Source organism: Ailuropoda melanoleuca, chromosome 6 (assembly GCF_002007445.2).
Source record: "Ailuropoda melanoleuca isolate Jingjing chromosome 6, ASM200744v2, whole genome shotgun sequence".
NCBI lineage: Eukaryota > Metazoa > Chordata > Mammalia > Carnivora > Ursidae > Ailuropoda > Ailuropoda melanoleuca.
The window spans coordinates 42489410-42509121 of record NC_048223.1 but is presented as its reverse complement, the minus strand read 5'-3'; the positions used below and the strand labels follow the sequence as shown (position 1 = coordinate 42509121).

The following is a 19712-nucleotide window of genomic DNA, read 5'->3' as shown; positions in this document are numbered from 1 at the left end:
GGATGCCCCCAAGGGCTGGTCCCTGCAATCTAGACATACCTGCTAAGATGAACTCTTAGATCATTGCCTTCCCCTGGCCCTGATCTCCATCATGCTGACACAGGAGCTGGGCCAGTCTGGAGCCCAGGGCCACCAGACTTTTCCCTGTACTCTCTCTCCCCTCTCTTCTTTATGTCCCCAACTCTTCTCTCCTACAATCAAGCCTCTTATAAACATTATAGGCCCCTTTTAGAAATTCAACTTAGTTTAATAATTATTGAGTACCCACCCTGAGCAAGGCATGAGCAGATCTAATTAGAGGTCCCATCATCAACACAAATATAAATTGTCTATAAACTAAAGACTACTTATTTATATACCTAGTGCTTTAGTTAAAAGCTTACTGTCCATTTTTATATCTCACCATCCCGCATTTTCCTGACGACACACACCCTCAGGCAGATTCAGGAAATCCCACGAAGGTAACTTTCTTGAATCAGAAGTAGATCTCTAGTAACAGAGCTTGAGACAGGAACTCTGTGTTTTAGGTTTAGGGAGGTGCTCAGGAGAGAGGAAAGCAGATGGAATGGGGGAAGGAGGTGAGTAGGATGTGGTTCCCACGGGGAACTCAGAACCATGAATTGCACCACATGGAGGCAGAGTGACAGGCTTTTTGCACCCCTGTGTCAGTCAGTCACTGGGTGCAGGGGTGTAGCCTCCCAAGCAAGGACAGTCCTGTTTGGCCAGGGCAATTCTCCAGCTACGAGCTATTAGTGGCCACCTCCCAATGACTGGGAGTGGTTGCGTCACCCAGTAAAGAGGATCTGGGTGGAGCCCCAGAGCACCTAATCATGGTCACCCCAGAGAGTTCGCGGTGCAGTGGCAGACCCCTGAATGGGTAAGAGAGACTCTTCATCCAAACCTCTCGTTCCCCAAACAAGAAAACTGTGGTACAGACAGCCAGGGGCACTTGCCGGGGCTACTCAGCTCATCTGTGGTAGAGTTGAGACAAGAATCCAGACTTCCTGACCCTCCGACATGGCTTCTCAGGGCAAGCATGGCCTGATTCTTGTGCCAAGAGCAAAACGGTAACAGTGTTAATGAATCAATTCTCAATAATGTCATCTAAAAGGCATCAACTGAGGGGATTAACATAATGCAGTCACCACCCTTTGCAAACAGTATTTTAAAATTTATGGCAGTATTGTTGTGGAAAAGTATGTACATATCCAAAAATATGTTTTTCTCCCTGAGTAAAGGACGTTTAAAAGGAAGTGCTATATTTGTTCAAGTTTCTTGGAGAAAAACGTGATTCAAATGTAAATGGCTGTGAAGGGCAGGACTGTGACAATGGTCCAGATGTGAAAGGCAAACACAAGGGTATCCTGTGGAAAATTTTGTTCTTGAATCTTTAAGCTCTTTTTTTATATAGCATGGCTTAAAATTTTGACCTTTTAGTACACAAAACTGCCAAATCTGTTTTATAATGCAAATTTAAAACAACCTATTAGTGGTGCCAGACTCTGTTTTCTCAAAACTGCCTTCATTTCCAACAAATTGATAGGTTCATTCAACAAACAGTGACTATATGATTGCATTTGAAACCATGTGCTGATATTTTGGGGCAAGACGTTTACTCTGTCAACTTGGGGGAGAATAGGCAAGGCTTTTTGTCAACCAAGTGTATCACCAAGTCTCCAGTGTCTGACAGACCCTATGGTGAATGCATGCAGTGGCAAGCAAGCTCGAAGTTGTCCCAGTGACCTGCCTTCGTGTGACCTCCTCCCCTGAGAGTGGATGAGATATGTGAGTTCTTCTAACCAATAGAACCTGGCAAAGCTGATGAGATGTTGCTGCTGTGATTATAGCACCGATTGTCACTTCTGTCTTGCCAGCAGATTTGATTGCCTTCTTAGCTTATAAGCTTTGATGGAGGGAGTGACCACATTGGGGAGGTTCACATGGCAAAGAACTGAGGGTGGCCTTAGCCGCCAACCAGTCAGGAACAGACGTCCTCCATCCATCAGGCTCTGCGGAACTGAAATCCTCCTCCCAGTAATCATGTGAGCTGGAGATCTGGTCCTTCCCCACTCAAGCCTTCAGATGAGAGCCCCACCCTGGCCGCCATGATAGCAGCCTTGGGAAAGATCCTGAGGCAGAGGACTAATGACGCCATGCCTGGATTCCTGATCCACAAGCTGTGAGATAATAAATGTGTGTTGCTTTAAGCCACCAATTTTGTGGCAATTTGTCACACAGCAGTAGGTGTGCAAGGCATTTGCTGAGGAAATGCCTACAGAAGGGAGAGACCTGAAGGAGGAGGGTGGGGCTGACCCGTGTGAAAGGAGAGGAAGAAGAAAGAAGTTGGGCAAGAAGGTCACAGACAGCAGTGCAGCTCCAGGAAAGTTTCTGGCAGTGGCCAGGGAGTGACCACTGAGAGAGCCCTGCATCAGGCCGACACCTGGGTCCTGAGCACCATCACGCTCAGTCACTGGCTGGGGCTGCCTGGGATAGGTGTGGCCTTGAGGAGAATGCAGACATGGGTCTGGAGGGGCAGCTTCCAGGGCTACGAGTCCATATTTGCCCAAAGCAGAAGCTCTGAGCAGCACCTTGCATGGTCACCTCACCCTTTTCTGAGAAGTGAGGCCACTTCCTGCAGCCACTCCTCTCAGCTTAAACTCCACTCTTCAGCGTGTGCCCAGACACCAGCCACAGAGTCTCAATCTCAGCATGCGTGTACGCCATCACAGCGCTCCTAAGAATTGTAATTATTTACCTATATCCAAATCAATGCCTTTTAAGGTGCTCCCCTCCCCAGCTTTAAGTGCCACGAGGGCAAGGAGTTCATCCATTCTGTTCACCTTTATTTAGCTCGCTGCCTGGCACACACAAACACACGACACATACTTTTGAATAAATGAAGATACACAGTTTGTTTAATTTTGTTTTTCTCTTGTAAGTTGCAGATAACCGATTGTAAACCCCTATTGTTCAGGGTATTTGCTTTATCTTAGCTTTGATTTTATATTATTTGAGAGTCTGTCTTTTTAACGGCAGTTAAAATAATTTCCTATTGCTACTGTAACAAATTACCACAATGCCAGTGGTTTAAAATAGGGCAGATTTATCATCTCACAGTTCTGGAAGTCCGAAGTCCAAAATGGGTCTCACTGGGCAAAAATCAAGGTGTGTTCCTTCCAGCTGCTCTAGGTGAGAATCCATTTCTTTGCCATTCCCAGCTTCTAGAAGCTGCCTGCCTTCCTTGACTTGGGTTCCTTTTCATCTTCAAAGCCAGCAGTGGCTGGTCAAGTCTTGCTCTCATTGCATAATGATGACTCTGACTCTTCTGCCATTGTTGCCATCCTAAAATTCTTAATATATTTTTTTAACTAGGGACTCCACATTTTTATTTTGCACTGAGCTCCACAAATTATACATCTAGTCTTATCTGGGTTTTTGCATGTTCAAGAGCACTGTTACTTTGCTTTCACTTAAAAAAAAAAAAGATTTTATTTATTTGACACAGAGAGAGAGAGAGAGCACAAGCAGGGGGAACAGGAGAGGGAGAAGCAGGCTCCCCATAGAGCAGGGAGCCCGATGCGGGGGCTTGATGCGGGGCTCGATCCCAGGACTCTGGGATCATGACCTGAGCCAAAGGCAGAAGCTTAACCGACTGAGCGACCCAGGCGCGACTTTTCCTTTTATTCTTAATGATAGCAAACTCATGTAGAATTCTAGGTTCAAATCCTTTTCCTTCAGAACTTTGTAGATAGCTCACACTTTGAAGATGAACGATTGGGTGCCAGTCTGACTGTTGAAACTGTATGGGTATTATATCTCCCTTTGGAAACTTGTAGAATTCTCTCCTTATCCTTAGCAGCCAAGGATGCTTGGCATTTTAAGAGTTTGAAACTTCACTAGGTGATGTCTACATGTGATTTTTTTCCCCCACTTTTTCTTCTCGCCACCTGAGGGCACCTCAAGGAAATTCACGTCAAAAATGGACTATTTTCTATTCTCTACTAAAATACAAATTTTAAAAAGTCTCCTTTCTGGAATGTCAATTAGATGGAAGATAGATCTGGAAAATCCAACATTCATGTCTCTCATCAGTTGTTTCTCCTATTTTCTCTCTTTGTCAGGAGGTTTCCTTGACTCTGCCTTCCAAGTTATATCTCCAGGTAAGGCTTCTTCTGCCAGCCAAGAGTAGACCTCAGGAGAAAGGGCAGTGTGAACCACTGGCAGCAACACCAGCAGCATCTAGTCCAGCCAAGGCCCCAGGGACCTGTCACCAACAGCTTCTGCTCCAACAAGTGAACTCTCCATAAAATAAGGATACTTTGACACAGAATTGCTACAAGAATTAAATTATGTTGCAAAGCTCATTGCACACAATTAGTGTTCCATAAATGTTTGTTCTTATGAAAGATGAATAGTATTTAAACACCAGCTTCTTCACATTTCGGTTCAAATGTCTTGCTGGCTTCAGCTTTCCTGACGCCCACCCCCCAGGCCAGCTGCAGTTCCTCTCTTTGCAACAATGTGTTTACCTTACAGTATCATTGACAGAAGTACACAAAGAAACAACAGACCCCCAAACAGCTCTAATCCGTGGGGAAGAGTTCACCCTTCACTCGTTTTCTTGACTGAAGTCTCCGAGCCATTAAATACAGAGTCAGCATGTACTGGTAAGACATTTATTTGAGCACCTTACATCATATAGCAACTTGTAATCACTCTGGAAAGGGACGTTTCTGCCTTGCTAAGGTGCTGGCAGCTTTGCGAGATCTGGACCAAAACCTATCTAGACAACCAAGTTACTACCTCCATCATGTCCATAATTTTCTATAAAGATCCTGCCCACTCTACACCATGGCAGACCAACTCTACACTATCATTTATCATGTTTGGCTAACTTGGCAGAGGGAAGACTTTGAATGAAAAGAACTCTAAAGGGGATGAGACTATTTGGATTCCAGTGTCCTGGCTGACCGGCCACTCGTTAGCTATGTGATCTTGGGCAAGTCACTTAACCTCTCTGAGCTACATTTTCCTCCTTTGTAAAATGGGAATGGTTTTTGGAGATACCTTTTACATGTGCCTTGCCCCATCCCCCACCCTCCTTACATACGCTTCCACATCTGCATGTTGTCCTTGGGATGAAACTCAAGGGCTCTGGAGCCACACAACAGGTAGTAAGCATGACATAGGTACCAGCTTCTTCCTTGCTGCTCCCTGCTGCTCAGGCTGTCTCCCAGGAACCAGGAAACCTTTGCCTTTATATGGAGTTTGGCCCCCCCCCCCGACAGATCAAAAAGAGCAATTTGGAACTGTGGTGAGAATGCCAGCAGCTTGAATGTTGGGAGAGGGTCTCTGCATCTTCCTGCCTCCAGGGCTTTATGTGCAAGGCTCAGCAGTGGCCCTTTGGAGTCCTCAGGCTTTATTCCTCTTCCTGGGTTCTCAGCATGTCTCCAGTAGTGGAGGAGAGGTACGTGTGTGACCCCTGACTTCATGGCTGGCTCCTGTTCCCACAGACCAAAGATTAATGAATGATGAGGTAGCTGTCAGAGCACCAATTCACAGATCACAGGACTGTGTCAGGATTCCAGGCCCCGCTTCCGCAGTGTCAGGGTAGTAAATAAACCTCTTATTAGTTCGGATGGCTATTCTCTAATTCCTTTGTTATCAGCATTGGACTGTGGATGGATGGGGGGGATGTGTCAGAAGCATCACCTTTTAGGGTTTTTATGGGTTAGTTTTAGGGAATCATGAAGTTTCCATCAGCAATGTGTAAGTTGAAAAGCACTCACCCCTCAAAGATTTTTGCTGATTTCCAGACTACTAAGACTTCACTAATCTTATCCTATAGTTAGATAAGGATTCTGAGTAATGCAGAATATTGCAGTACTTTACCAACTGAAGTTGTTGGAACTTTCCTGATTTATGAGGGTTTGGCATTTCTCAAGAATTTAACCATTTTGCTTTTGTTGGCTTAGTAAAAATTTACAGCACTAGGGCTATTAGGTTACAATGAACCAGCACGGCTCCAACCATAAATATGAGAAATAAATTCCAGAGAGGGCAGAGGCCTCAGTAACAGCGCACCAGGGAAGTGTTGCAAGTTTCTGGAGCCACTGGCAGGCAGGGTAAGCAAGGCCTGTGAGGCCAGTCAAACCTAAAGATAGATGGGGCGGGGGGTGGGGGAACCTTTAGAGAGATGAGACAGAAATGGTGGTTTCCAGAAGGGATATTGACTGCAAACTATATTTGGTTTTCATCTCAGCTAAGTGTAGGGCCTCATTCTCTAAAAGCAGTGCAAATACCACACCCCTTTTCCTGCCTTGGCTAATTCTTATTTACATTTTCCTAGTACAGTGAAACATCCACAGATTGCTAGATGTGGCCACAACAGGCTGATGGTAAATAAAGGAAGTACAGAAATAACATGTGAGTGCGTCTTACAGCAAAACAAGCCTGCACCTAGGCCAGTCTCCAGCTTATATGAGAAGAACACTGGAAAACAGGAGTCCTGCTTCCCGGACAGCTGGGGAAGGTCCTCACCGGGCCCAGCCCACCTGCTGACAGCAACTATCCACAGGAGAGTATAAAGCAGATGCCACATGAAAGCCCTGGAGAATGAACAAAAGCAAGCAGATGTAGGAAGGGACTTGATACTGGGAGTGGAGAACAGCGTTTTCATAGTTCTTAGCCTTCGAGAAGGCCATAACTCAGGGCAACAAGGTAGGGAGGGGCCCAGAACTCTGGGGGAAAACGAGGAGTCCTTCTGGCTTCAAGCGCCCAAGGACAGAGTTCAGAGCAGGCAGAGCCACTGCAAAATGAGGGGAGAGTCCTGGGAAGGAGAGAGCCAGACAGGGGTGCCTCGAAGTCTGAATATAACCTCTGCCCCAATTTCTGGCAGACTACAGCTAAGGATAAAATAATTCAGCTGAGACCTCAGCTGCACCAAGACATAGCATTTGCAATTTGAGTCCAACAAATTAACTGCCTGATGAATCAAACGAAAAATTGGCATTTCTCTGTCAGATGTATTGAAGAGATGGGGTGGGGGGGGCGGGGGGCTGTTGAAAATGCAGATTCCCAGGCCCTACCCACAGACTGTAGAATCTGACTCTCTCGGCTGTAGGGCCTCAACTCCGCATGGTAACCAGCAGCCTCCTTGCCTCAGACACACGAGTGTGAGCCGCACTCTCTGAGAGCTGGCGCCGTCTTGCCGAAACAGGCTGCGCCAAGGGTGAGGTGTCTCTTGGCTGCCAAGGAAGATGTGTCGGCTGCCTCCGTCTTCGGTGCTGGCCACAGGAAGCTGAGCGGTCCCTCGGAAGCAGAGAGGAGATGCTTCGCCCTTGCGATCATCACTGACAACTTTTTGCTATCGAAGAGGGCTACACAGAGTCTGTCCGCAGTGTCCTGTAGGTCAGCGCAAGGACTCCTCCCTCCGCCATCTTTGACTCCCCAGACCCCCTAACTCTGGGGCCCCCCCACTTCACAGAGAGCAGCTTTTTCAAGTCTTGGATAGATACATGTTAAAGGTCTGCTGGGGTTTTCACAAATCAGCAGGCAGAGAGCAAGCTGCTTGGCACGGGAAGGTGAAATACCAGTCATTTGTGTCAGGCACCCTGGTCTCCACATTTCATTGTTTCCATTGCCCTACATTCCAATTTAAACCATTCACAGATAAAAACTAAGACGCATCTCATAATCGACATGACAAACACAGCAGTCATGTTTACAAGGCACTTATCCCCCCACCTGGTCATTATGACTAACATGTCTGACCTTACCATGGAGAAAATGGGCCCGGTCATTTAGCTCTCCATACCTGTCTCCACAAGTGTCCAGTGTCACATGATGGGGTAAACGTGACTGGAACTCCCAGCCTTCACATCGGTCAGCCAATCACCCCTTCTGTCAAGATGAACACTTTCTCTTTAATAAAGAAAAAGTAGGCGTGGGTTATTCTAAATTTTCAACTAATGGGCACTTCATGGAGACCTTTTAAGTCTTAAGTGAGCATACTGAATTTTTTTTTAAGATTTTAATCATTTATTTGAGAGAGAGAGTGAGCCAGAGAAAGAGCATGGGGGGGAGGGGCAAAGGGAGAGGGAGAAGCAGGCTCCCCGCTGAGCTGAGACCTGACAAGGGGCTCCATCCCAGGACCCCGGGATCATTACCTGAGCCAAAGGCAGACGCTTCACTGACTGAGCCACCCAGGTGCCCCCAGAATTTTTTTTAAGGATTAAAATATATAGTGGAATAAAATTCCTTATCCATTCATTTAGAAAACTACTCGCTAAGAATATTTTTCTATTTTAAATCTGGGAGCTGATCTAATTAAGTGATCCTAAAGCCAGACTATAGCCAGAAAACAGCCAAGTACATTTTCTTCACTTCTAATTTAACGTTAAAATAGCAGGAGACTAACGTAATAAAAAATCATTTAAAAAAATAGCAGGAGAGATATGGTGGTGCTTATGAGATGGGGAGAGAGAGAAAGAAAGGTAGAGCTTAACAGACATAGAGATATAGAGTTACAGAGATATTCTGATTCAGGTGCCCCTAGCAACAAGTTTAAGCAAAATTAAACAAATGAAGGGGGCAGTTTCATGTTGGGACTGTTTCTATTTCAGAACAGAAACAGAGCAATTAAGACTTTATAGCTCAATTTTTGATAATTAAATTACTGAGGCTTATAGCCTTCCAAACTCTGAACACCTGTCCCTCTTCCCCCAATCTGGGTCTGCACATCCTCTCAGATAACACCACAACTGGCTAAGCCCCTTTAGTTATTTTCTTACCTATTTGGTATTAACTAAGGTTTTTTTTCCTACTTACATATTTTTACCAAAACGTAATGAATGCACAAGGATCCAAAATTTACAAGAACATAGAAAACAGACTTGTTCTTCTTCAAAGCTAATCACTGCTAACACTCATGTACGTATTTATCCTCTCCAAAATGTCTATTGATATGAGCGTGAAAGTGTATCTTTATGTGACTTCAGAGACACACACTATTCCGTATGTATGGATATATTTATATATGTGCAAATATTTATGTGTGTAATATATACGTATTTATACACACACGCTATTCTGAATTTTTTTTATTATTTTGAAAATTTTCCAGTCATTTACAGATCTCATATTTGTTCAGATCTACATCGTATTTTCTCAGCTTCATTATTATTGGCATATAAATGTTTAAGGTATACAATGTGATGATTTGATACACCTATATATTGAGATCCACCTCATTTTTAAGGCTGCATAATATTCCAGTGTATGGATGCACTGGAATTTAATCCTACATTGGGCTCCAGACTTTTAAAATTACAATGTTGTAATGAAAATCTTATAGATGTTTTTGCACATTGGTGTTAGTGTATTTGTGAGATTGAAAACTGGAAACGAAATTGCTGTGTCAGGTGGCATTTGTAATTTTTCCATATAAATTACTGGTCAAAGGGTAATAGCTATTTACAGTCTTACCAATTGTATACGAGAGTTCCTATTTGCCCTTAGCTTTGCTAATATCTCACCCCAACCATCCATCCTGAGGCACCATCTTCCCCCCATCTCTCAGGTTCCCCCTCCAGCTATTAGTCACTTGTCTGGCCTTTCTTGTCTCCTAAAAAAAAAAAAAAAAAAAAAAAGTTGTCTATACTGGCAGTCTCCAATCCCTACATATGCCTCCATGTATCTGTCCCTCAGCTTCAACATAACATTCTGCTGAATTTATTCTTTCCTGCCCCTCTTTTTCCTAGAATATCTTCAGGTAAATCCCAGTCATAATTTCAACCACAAATACTTTAGTGTGTATCTCTAATAGATAAGGGCTTTTAAAAAAACAAGAAATGTAGTCACTATACCATTATTTCACCCAACAAAATTACTAATTCTTTAATATCATCTGATATTCAATGCATTTTAAATTTTCCTCTGTCTCAAAAAAAGTCTAAAATGGTTTTGTTCAAATCAGGATCCAAACAAGTTCTTTAAGCTCCCAGTCTTTACGTCTCACCATCCATTGTCTTTATTTTATACCTTCAATTTGTTGAAGAAACGGGGTTATTTGTCCTATGGAATTTCCCACATTTTGGATTTGGTGCGCTGTGTAACATGTTCAACACCCCATGTGTTTACAAACTGATCAGAGATGTGGAGACTTGATTTACATTCAGGCTCAGTTTCGTTTGTTTTGGCCAATAATTCTTCATGGCTGGTGTTGGGTCCTTGCGATTGCAACACATTGGAGGCATTAACCTCGGCTGTTCCTTTTTTAGTAACACTAAGATTGATCACTAGGTTCACAGGTTATCAACCTGAGCCATTCAACAAAATGTTTCCCACCAACTTTTCACCCAACACTTTTAGCAGCCTAGATCCACTATTTCACTAGAAGTGACAAATGGTGCTTTCTTAATCCTATCATTTCTCTGGCATTTAGCTATGATTCTCAAGTGACGAGAGCTTTCCCTTATCAAGCTAACCTGATACACAAAGAGATCAGGATAAATGCTTCATTTTTTCTGGTTAGCCATTTTCCAAACAATGGGTTGGTGCTCTAGTAATCTCCAAAGGTGACCCATAGTTTCTGACTAACATTAGGACCTCATAGATTTTTATATACTTCGTATTTCAATCCACTATCCTTTCTGATGCTCAAATTGCACCACCTTTGGCCAACAGGAGCCTCTAAGTTGGCTCCTGGGTCCTTGTGACATGACCTTATTCTGATTGCTTCCTTGCTTTCAGACACAAGATGGTCCAGCCTCATCTTATCCTTTCCCTGCCCCTTTAGTGGGACAGTCTTGGTGCTAGGCTGGCCTCACCGCTGGGCTGTGATTGCTTCAAGACCTTTCAGTGGACAAAACTATGGGATATGTGTTTTTCAGAAAAAGAAAAATAAATCACAGTAGTCTACTAGTATTTCCAATTGAAATATACAATCGCAGGGCTTTTACTTGAGTCCTGTATGTCTTGTGCTGAAAATCTTGGTTTGTAATTCCACTGACATAAGTGTGTGCTCTATCAACTATACAGTTTCAAAATAATAACACCAATATCGTTACTAAAAATAAAAATACCCAATGCAGTTTAAGATTTCTTTGTGATTCCTTGGTCTGTAGAATATATTTCATTAGGAAAGTGCAGACAAAATGCTGGGTTTTAAAGTCACTTGAGGTAATTCTATATGTGGTTTTACCTCTAGCTTGATACAGTTAACTCTGTCTCAGTTTTAAGAGTTGCTTTTTTTTTAAACTATAGAAAACACTGAAATAATCCCAAAGTAAAAAAGTATAAAACAAGATACAGATCTATGTGCCATGCCTGTTCAGCTCCCTACCACCACTACGAAGGGAACTGAGTTATTAGTTATTGGTATAACACACTTTCCATTGTGTTAAAAACAAGAGAAGCAGATGCATATTTGTTTTTTCATTTGTCCCCACCTTTCCTACACAATAGGGAGCATACCACATATCCCATTCTTCACTTCCTCTACTCTGGAGATAATGCCAGAAGAGTCTACAGAAACAGTCATTTCCTTTCACAGCTGCGTAGTAGTGGAGATTTCAGGTGGCCTCCAATCTTTAGTGGTTATAGTGTTGTAATGAAGACCTTGTGCATACACCATTTCAGATTTTTGCCAGTGTTTGCCTCAGATAGACTGTTAGAAGTGAGACTGCCCAGAGAAGGAACAAATTCATACTTAATTTTGCGAGTTATTAACGAATGCCATCCACAGGAATTTATACTTTGAGTGCCTCTTCCCCGCTGTCTCAGCCACATGTATTGTGTAACTTGGATTTTCCCCCATCTGACGAGGTAAGAAATGGTGTCTCAGTAGTTTAAATTTGCCCTTCCCTCAGTAGGCATACCCTCCTATGTTTAAGGGCCATTTGCGTTCTGTTTTCCGTGAACTATCTGTTCCTATCTTTTTGCCTATTCTTCTAAACAGTTTCTTCTCAAAGTTTAAAATTTCCTCATATATTAGAGCTATGTGTGCCTTCCGTAACAAATAGTGCAAGTATTTTTTCCAGTTTATTTACTTTTTAACTTTGCTTTTATTTAGCCATCCAAAACTCTTGCTTTCAGTTACAGATGCGAACTTTTTCATTTATTGCTTCTGGATTTTCAATTATAGGAAAGTTTTCCCTCCTTTCAGATTATAAGGGAGTTTATACATATCTTCTTGTAGTTATTTAGGCTTCATTTTCACAGCTGGGTTTCTGATCCATTCAGATTTTATCCTTGTGCTGTGTGAGAAATGGATTCAACTTTGTTTTCTTCCATGTAGTTAACCACATTTGTCTCAACATCATTAAGTCTTGTCCTCAATAAGAATGCTTCCGTTATCATATACTAAATTCCTGGCCTTTATATTGTTTTTAGTCATGTTATAATATCCAGTAGGGTTATTGCTCCTTCCCCACAGTTCTTTTCTAGGGCTCTTCTGGCTAGTTATTATTCTTTCCAATACCTTTATACAGGAAAAAACTTGTTTTATTGGGATCTAGTATGTGCCCCCCATATATATACGCACACACACACGTAAAATATATAATATAAATGTAATATATATAGTTATGTACATATATAATATTATACATACATACATACATAATATACATCTATATAAACAGAGATGCTTCAAAAGTGTTTTCTAATAATACTCTGAAACCAACTCTAGGCAACCTTTTTCTTGCAAATTAATTTTAGAAGGAAACAGATATCACACTAAGCACTGCATGAACACAAAACAGCCTCTGTACGGAGGTCAGCACACTGCAGAGCAGCCTTGCCTCCCAATGCCAAGAAGTGTTACTGCACACCCACGTGACCCATGATCCTACCATATGTGGCATAAACAGGCTGGGCCATACTAAACACTCAAGAAAATATACAGCAGCTGACTTGCTGCAACTATCACAGTAAAATTTATTCCATAAAATAAAGTTGAAGTACATTGTGTATAATTTAGCAAAGATCAACCACTGTAACAGAATTTTAAAAAAATTTAGCACCCACTGTATTTTTAGGAATTTGAGGATTGTGACCTTCTCTGCTAGCTCAATATTCACAAAATGACATAGTCTATAACCCACTGGAAAATTTAACTTTTAAAAAGAATGACAACAATATTTTTCAAATAAAGCAAAATCAGTTGGTAGGAAAGTAAGTTCCACTTGACATCTGGGTACAACTTTTTCCTGAATCACTTGGCACATCTGTGCTCAGAAACTCCATTTACTAAGTGAACTAGTACCCTCCCTCCAAGGGCTGAGACCAAGTTTCCTTCACAGAAACCTTCCTTTATAAGTGAAAACTGTCATTTACGCAATTAAGAAAGATTGGAGAGTGTGTCAAAAATACAAAATATTGGGGCGCCTGAGTGGCACAGCGGTTAAGCGTCTGCCTTCTGCTCAGGGCGTGATCCCGGCGTTGTGGGATCGAGCCCCACATCAGGCTCCTCTGCTATGAGCCTGCTTCTTCCTCTCCCACTCCCCCTGCTTGTGTTCCTTCTCTCACTGGCTGCCTCTATCTCTGTCAAATAAATAAATAAAGTCTTTAAAAAAAAATACAAAATATTACCCAAATTATTTGTACCACTTACAGGTTTGGAGCTAGCCCTCTAAGATACTAAATAAAAAGCACAGGCTACTTTTGTTCGTCAGGTAGAGAGAGCTGAACGTGTCTTGGCTCTCACGTTACCTTCTGCAGGGACCTAGTGAAGGTGCCAAGTGAGATGAACTGTTCGCTCCGAAGCTATCTGTTGTGCTTCAGTGCAGTTTGCCTATTCCTTTGTAGGGAAGGCAATGTTGAAAGTAGAAAGTTAGATTTTTCTGGCAGTTAATCCACAGTGATACAACCTTACATCTCTTAACTACAGATTTCCTAATTAATCATTTAAAAAACGCAACAGTCAAAACCATTCAACCTTTATTTGCATATAAACAGTTCACTGTTTTTATTTACACAACCACCTTTCTCCTAGACAAGCAATGTTAGCAAAACAGAAGGCAAAGATGCCCTGTTGATGACAACCCTGTTCTTTTCTTGTTTGGAGGGTCTTCTCAGCAGCCAGTTATCACGTGGCAAGTTTCACAGTTTCAAACAAGTTTTCTTCATTTTAAAACAGCAAGAAAGTGTTACACTTGATAGTAGTTATTGTTAAATAGTTCAATCAACCTTCTATGGCTTTTATAGTACAACTTCAAGTATGTGTATTATTTAATCAACACAAACCTCAAAAACAAAAACCCAACAACCAAGTGCTACCCCATTTCGGTGCCATGAGACACAACAGCACCGCCTATTTTTCTGTTTTAGTGGTTAAAAACAGCATCCAGTTTTAGCACCCATCTATAGGAGTTAGAGGTTAATGACAATATATGATTGGCTTATTGGAAGGTAGCAATCTTAATATCCCCTCAGAAGGACATCCATTCCTTATGCTGCATCCTGGCTCGTGGAAAAGAATAGTATTGGGGGGGGGGGAAAGAAAGGGCAGACTTTTAGTTAAGGAGTTTCAGTACTTAAATCACTTAAATACTAATTTCATGTTTCCCTGGAAGTATAGCATTATACCACATATAAAAGATCTCAAGGAATTATGTGGTTGCAGACACATCAGGATAGACCACATTTAAAATGTTGTACATAGCTTAAATAGAGAACAGAGGAAAAATCAGAAAAATTAATGCTAGTGATCAACTCCCATCTTTTTAGCCAAAATGCTATCTCATCACTCCATTCAAAAATGAAGGGAAAGATTCTAAACAAGTGATAAACTTGTTACATAAAAACACACAAAACTATGATTAACTGCATCAGTTACTAGACATGGTAAATACAAGCAAAGAAAATAAAGTGCACCTTTATAGTATATAAAATTATAGACCTAGTAATCACTTTTTAAAATTGGCAAAATAGGCTGAAATATAAAAAGTACCTGACATAGCAAAGTTAAATAGAAATGAATAAAATTTCAGTTGAAAAACAACAATTTTTCAGGAGAGCAGAGGAACAAATAACCTTTTATTAAAGCTATTAGATTCGGAGACTCTTGAATAATTCAATTTTGTATAGGAGAAAGGAAAGCCATTCCTCTAGAAGGCACTAACTGGTTTAAATGTGCAAGCGACTTCATAAGGAAAACATGTGGAAAGTACAGGCAAGACTGCTGGTTCTTTTGCTGTATTCCCTTACTCAGCACGGGAGACTGCACAGTGATGTGAGGAACTCTATCGGTCAGCAGCCTCTCCCACATCCCCTTCATTTACTCAGTCCACGGTGTCACAGATCTCCTTTACCTTCTGGTTGAAGTCTTCTGGTTGATCTGCATACACATAATGCCCTGCCCCAAGAATGGCCTGGGAAAGGAAAAGGAGTCAGAAGGTCAGTGAGCAAAAGCACTGAATAAAACACATAAGCAAAGACATTTAGCAATGAAAATGAGAACAGCTATAGAGAAATAAAATGTAAAAGAATGAACAACACTGATCTTAGTAACTTTTATGTATTTCCATCAAATAAACAATCTGAAAATAAAGAGAAACATCTATTGGACCTTATTAAAATTTTATATGTAAAAAACCATCCTAAACTGACCACTAATGACAGGGCCAGCAGATCAAATGAACCAAGTGAGAACATGCAGCCTTGTGAGGTAGGAGTTGGTCAGGTGCCACTGAAAATGGCTCCCACCTCAGGGATGCCATGGCTCTAGGGACAGGCACGGCCAATCTGGACATGAAAATGTGTGTGGGTCAAATCCTGCCCCTCATCACAAGTGACATCAGGTCCTGATGGAGGCTGCAGGTCTAGCTCAGATCTGAAAGCACAGGAACTAAGTGAAACTTCACTGAAGGCAAACATAATACAGCAGGCTTCACCTACAACCGAGAACCCAAACTCAGCCGCACACTTACTATTGTCCTCACGTACGAGTGTGGTCGTAAAGACTGGATGCTGTTGCCAGAATTGCCATCTATGCAGGATCGGGCGCCATAGATCACTGAAACTGGAATGTCAGGGTGCATTTTCCCAATCCGCAGGAGCATTGGCCTTTTTGCCCATCCATAAGGAATAGTCATGTTTTTGAATGCTGTCTCACCACTTAGGGAAAAGGAAAACAACACACATATGACTTCTGGGGATGAGTATGTACTGAACCCCCACCTCCAAGAAAACACTCATATTTAGCTTCTCCCCCATTTAAGAAAAACCCCAGTTTAAACAGAATATAACATACTAGAAAGTATAGGAAACAATCCCCACAGAAGATACGTGCTTTTGTTTGATAAACGAGGATGCTCTAAACTCTAGTTGAATGGAAGTCAACCCTCTTCTAAATCAAACATGCAACCCTATCATTATTAAATTCCCTGTGGGGAGAGTTAAAATGTTTTTATCACTGTAACTTGTTTCAAACGTAGAAGGTATCTTTTCAACATGTGCATGGCACCAGCTTTTTACCTGTAATAGTAAAAACCCAATACCAAGATAAGAAGAAATGCAGATTAAGTATTCGTTGCGTATTTACATTTTTATTCTCTGCATATGAAGACGCTTAATGTTTAATAAACCTTTCTGGCTAGGGAGAGACTGTGCCTCCTGGAGCTAACCCATTCTTAGAGACAGCAAAGGATTCAACTGGGAACATGCCTGTCATATGCCAACTAAGCAATCCAGAGCCATGCCTCTTCTCTACTGCCCACGTATCTAGGAGGCAATACTCCTCAGCCTTAATCATCCCAGGGCCAGGTACCAGGCAATGAGAGACCACCCCTATGTCTTAGAGCCCACTGAAATTATTCAACTACCCAATCCAGAACTGTCTGCCATGCCCCTGCCTTGCCTTTCTGAAGAACCCAGTAAAAGTTCTGGCTTCAACTTTCCCAGCACTCTGTTTTCTGCCATCTGACCAAAATCTGGTGCTTCCCTGTAACCCTTCATGGCATTCAGTGACCCCCTCTCTCTAGGCCCTGTGAGTATAATAAACTTTGCTTTCTTGAGCCTCTGTGTCTTCTCTTGTGCTCACACCTGACTGATCATCACACAAAAAAACACAGAACACTTTGCAAACTCGCAGGATAGATCCACTTTGCTATTACCCTCTGTTTCCTTGCAGTACTAGGCATAACTCTGAATTGCCTGTTATGAAGAATTCAAGTTCTATGACAAGAAAGACAACAAACTAGCACTACACAGGCACACATAATCCTGACATGTAAGTGAAGCATGGACACCAAGCTTAAGAACAGATGATGTACCTGGGACTGACCACTAAAAACTGTTGGAACAAGTCAGTGGAGTCTGAAGTTCTAATCCACCAGACTGGACAGCCTAGTGAGTCATAAAATGTCAATTTCCTCAGGACCCCAAACCTCTCCAGCCTCCCAACACTCTTGCCCCAGAACCTCTAACCTTAAAAAGACTAAGGCAATGGCTCCATGCCAATAGCTGCCACGGCCTCGACCCTTTAATAAAGCAGGTGTGCATGTTCTCTGCCAAAAGTGAGGGAGGCTGGCTCTGCACCTAGCCTCTCGGCCTTGCACCCAAGTCTCAACCTTGGAAAGGCTGAGGTACCACTTCCAGGTTCTGAAGTATGGCCCCTTGATCCACCTACAATGGAGTCCTCTGAAGCATTTGTGAAACATTCAGCCCAGGATCACTGAATCAGTCTTAGAAACAGAGCTCAGGAATCACATCTTTGACAAGCTCCCCCAATAATTCTGGTCCACCACGAAGCATGAGAACTGGAGCTCTCCTCTGCCTACTCTGCGCCTGACCCTCTCCCAACAGCTCCAGGGTCTTGTCTTCCAGGCTCCTTCTAGTTCCCCACTATCTTCAGGTTATTTTCTCCACTGGTGCCTTGCACTGAATGTCCATAAATCATGTATTCTAAAAAAACAGGAAACACCTTTGTTTGGCTCTCTTGCTCTCTGTGACTACCATGCTCACAGGCTCTTCCTCCCTCTTTCTCCCCTCTTCTGATCACTGTCAAAATACCTGCAAAACTCCCTCCCCATCTTCCAGCCCTCACTTACTCTTCACAGTGCTTCTCATGCTGATCCAGGGTCATTAAAAACTGCTCAGCAAAAGAGGGGTGCAGTCATCATGTAAACTGGAACCATGCTGACTGACATCTCCCACGCACTTTGGGAGACCCTTTGGAATAGCAAAAGTTTCTAAGAAGATCCACGATACAGGAAACCATTTACTTTTGTTTAATCCAGTTGTCCTTTTTTTGTAGAGCATGCATACTCAGTTTGGAAATGCTGTTTTATATGAAATTCCTCTTTATCTCTCAACTCCAACCACCTCCTAGAGATATCTAAGACCAAAGTTTCCTCAACTTATCCATAAGCACTTTCGGGTAAGACAGTACATCCTGCTTCTTCTAGTCTCTCATCAGCATCCAGTACAATGTTTTACATACTAGGTGCTCCATGAATACATGAATAAATTAAGATGTATTAGTCAGTTAACTACTGACTAAAATCTCCTAGACTATTCACATGTTTTCAAAGAACAAAAGTCTTAAACGCCAACACAATAAATTTAGAACCCTAACCCTTACCTTGGAGTCTGCACATTACAGTGGTAGATGTACTCTGTCACGGTGTCATCCTCAAACATTGACGAATACTTCCGTTTGAAATCAGGCCTTAAACGCTGCACTAGACTTAAGCCTATGGAACAGGAAATGAATGTTTTAAATTGTAGTTAACTGACAGAATACAGAAAAGTTTTGTGTTTGCTTATAGAATGAGTGTTACATGCATACAAATACATATATTCAAATGTATATTTTATGTGGAAAAGAACACAGATCCTAGAAGCTGCTCTTCCCAAGTTCCCTAAGAATTAAAATAAGAAATAAAGAGTATTCTACATTGCCTTACACATGTGCTTCAGGAGCCCAAAACATACAAGTTAATTTTCTAAGACTTGTTTTTGTAGGAAAATAAATTCTATTAAACACGGCAGGTGAGTAGTGTAGCTCAAGTTAACTTATTAATTTGTATTTCTCCCAAAATTATAACACGTTAGTATCTAAGTGAAGTAAACTGAAATATACAAGTCTTTCTGTAGAAAAATAAATCCAGGGTTTCTGCTTGGGACACTGCCAATCCTCCTGGCGAAGGCCATCCACTCCTGAGGTGAGAGGTAGGACATCCTTTCCCCAGAGGAAAAAGGATGAAGAGTAGAAGCCTCCATCTGGTCACTGTTTTCCCTTCTGGGGCCTTGGGGGCTAACCAGTTTCCTTTCCTGCTATCACTGCCCATTATTCTAGCAAGGACTTACTTCTTTCCTGGCCCTCCTTCCTACCTCTGAAGGAACTGTACAGCTCCACGGAGAATTCTTATGATGTGGTTGATATTCTAAATCATGTCTCATCCCAACTACATGCAAGCAATAATGGGAGACAGAGAGCATGGCGGGAGAGGGCCCCTCCTAGGCATCCTCCCTCCCCAACCACTGTCTCCTAGTTTCTTTTCTTACTTTACTCTTCCCATAATTGCTCCCTGTGTAATTGTAATCAAGCACAATCCATTTATATTGCAAGACTATACAGACTAAATGAAGTTCTTAAATAGTCCATCAAAGGAGGACCAGGCACCTAAGAGGAGTGGCTCCCCTCAGGAGGGGTGAGGGGCTGGGGTGGGGAAGAAAGGCTATCTGTCAGAGCACCGAGGGAGTGT

At 42.2% G+C, this 19712-nt stretch overlaps 1 protein-coding gene across 18 annotated transcripts in view; it reads right to left on the bottom strand.

Annotated features, from left to right (window-relative positions):
• The window catches only part of ABHD5 (abhydrolase domain containing 5, lysophosphatidic acid acyltransferase), a 54058-nt gene that overhangs the window by 10068 nt on the left and 24278 nt on the right, over positions 1 to 19712 (bottom strand). For 2 of the 18 annotated variants that reach the window (XM_034662331.1, XM_002927277.4), the window contains exons 5-9: positions 18587 to 18698; positions 15933 to 16119; positions 15315 to 15374; positions 9537 to 9625; positions 4663 to 7923 (exon numbers count right to left, since the gene is read on the bottom strand). In XM_034662331.1, the coding sequence (XP_034518222.1) occupies positions 7839 to 7923; positions 9537 to 9625; positions 15315 to 15374; positions 15933 to 16119; positions 18587 to 18698 (533 nt within the window). In that variant the 3' untranslated portion in view covers positions 4663 to 7838. Of the gene's footprint in view, positions 1 to 4662; positions 7924 to 9536; positions 9626 to 12558; positions 14464 to 15001; positions 15375 to 15932; positions 16120 to 18586; positions 18699 to 19712 lie in introns of those variants that run through there. The other 16 variants (XR_004626051.1, XR_004626050.1, XR_004626052.1 and 13 more) reach the window with 16 other exon arrangements.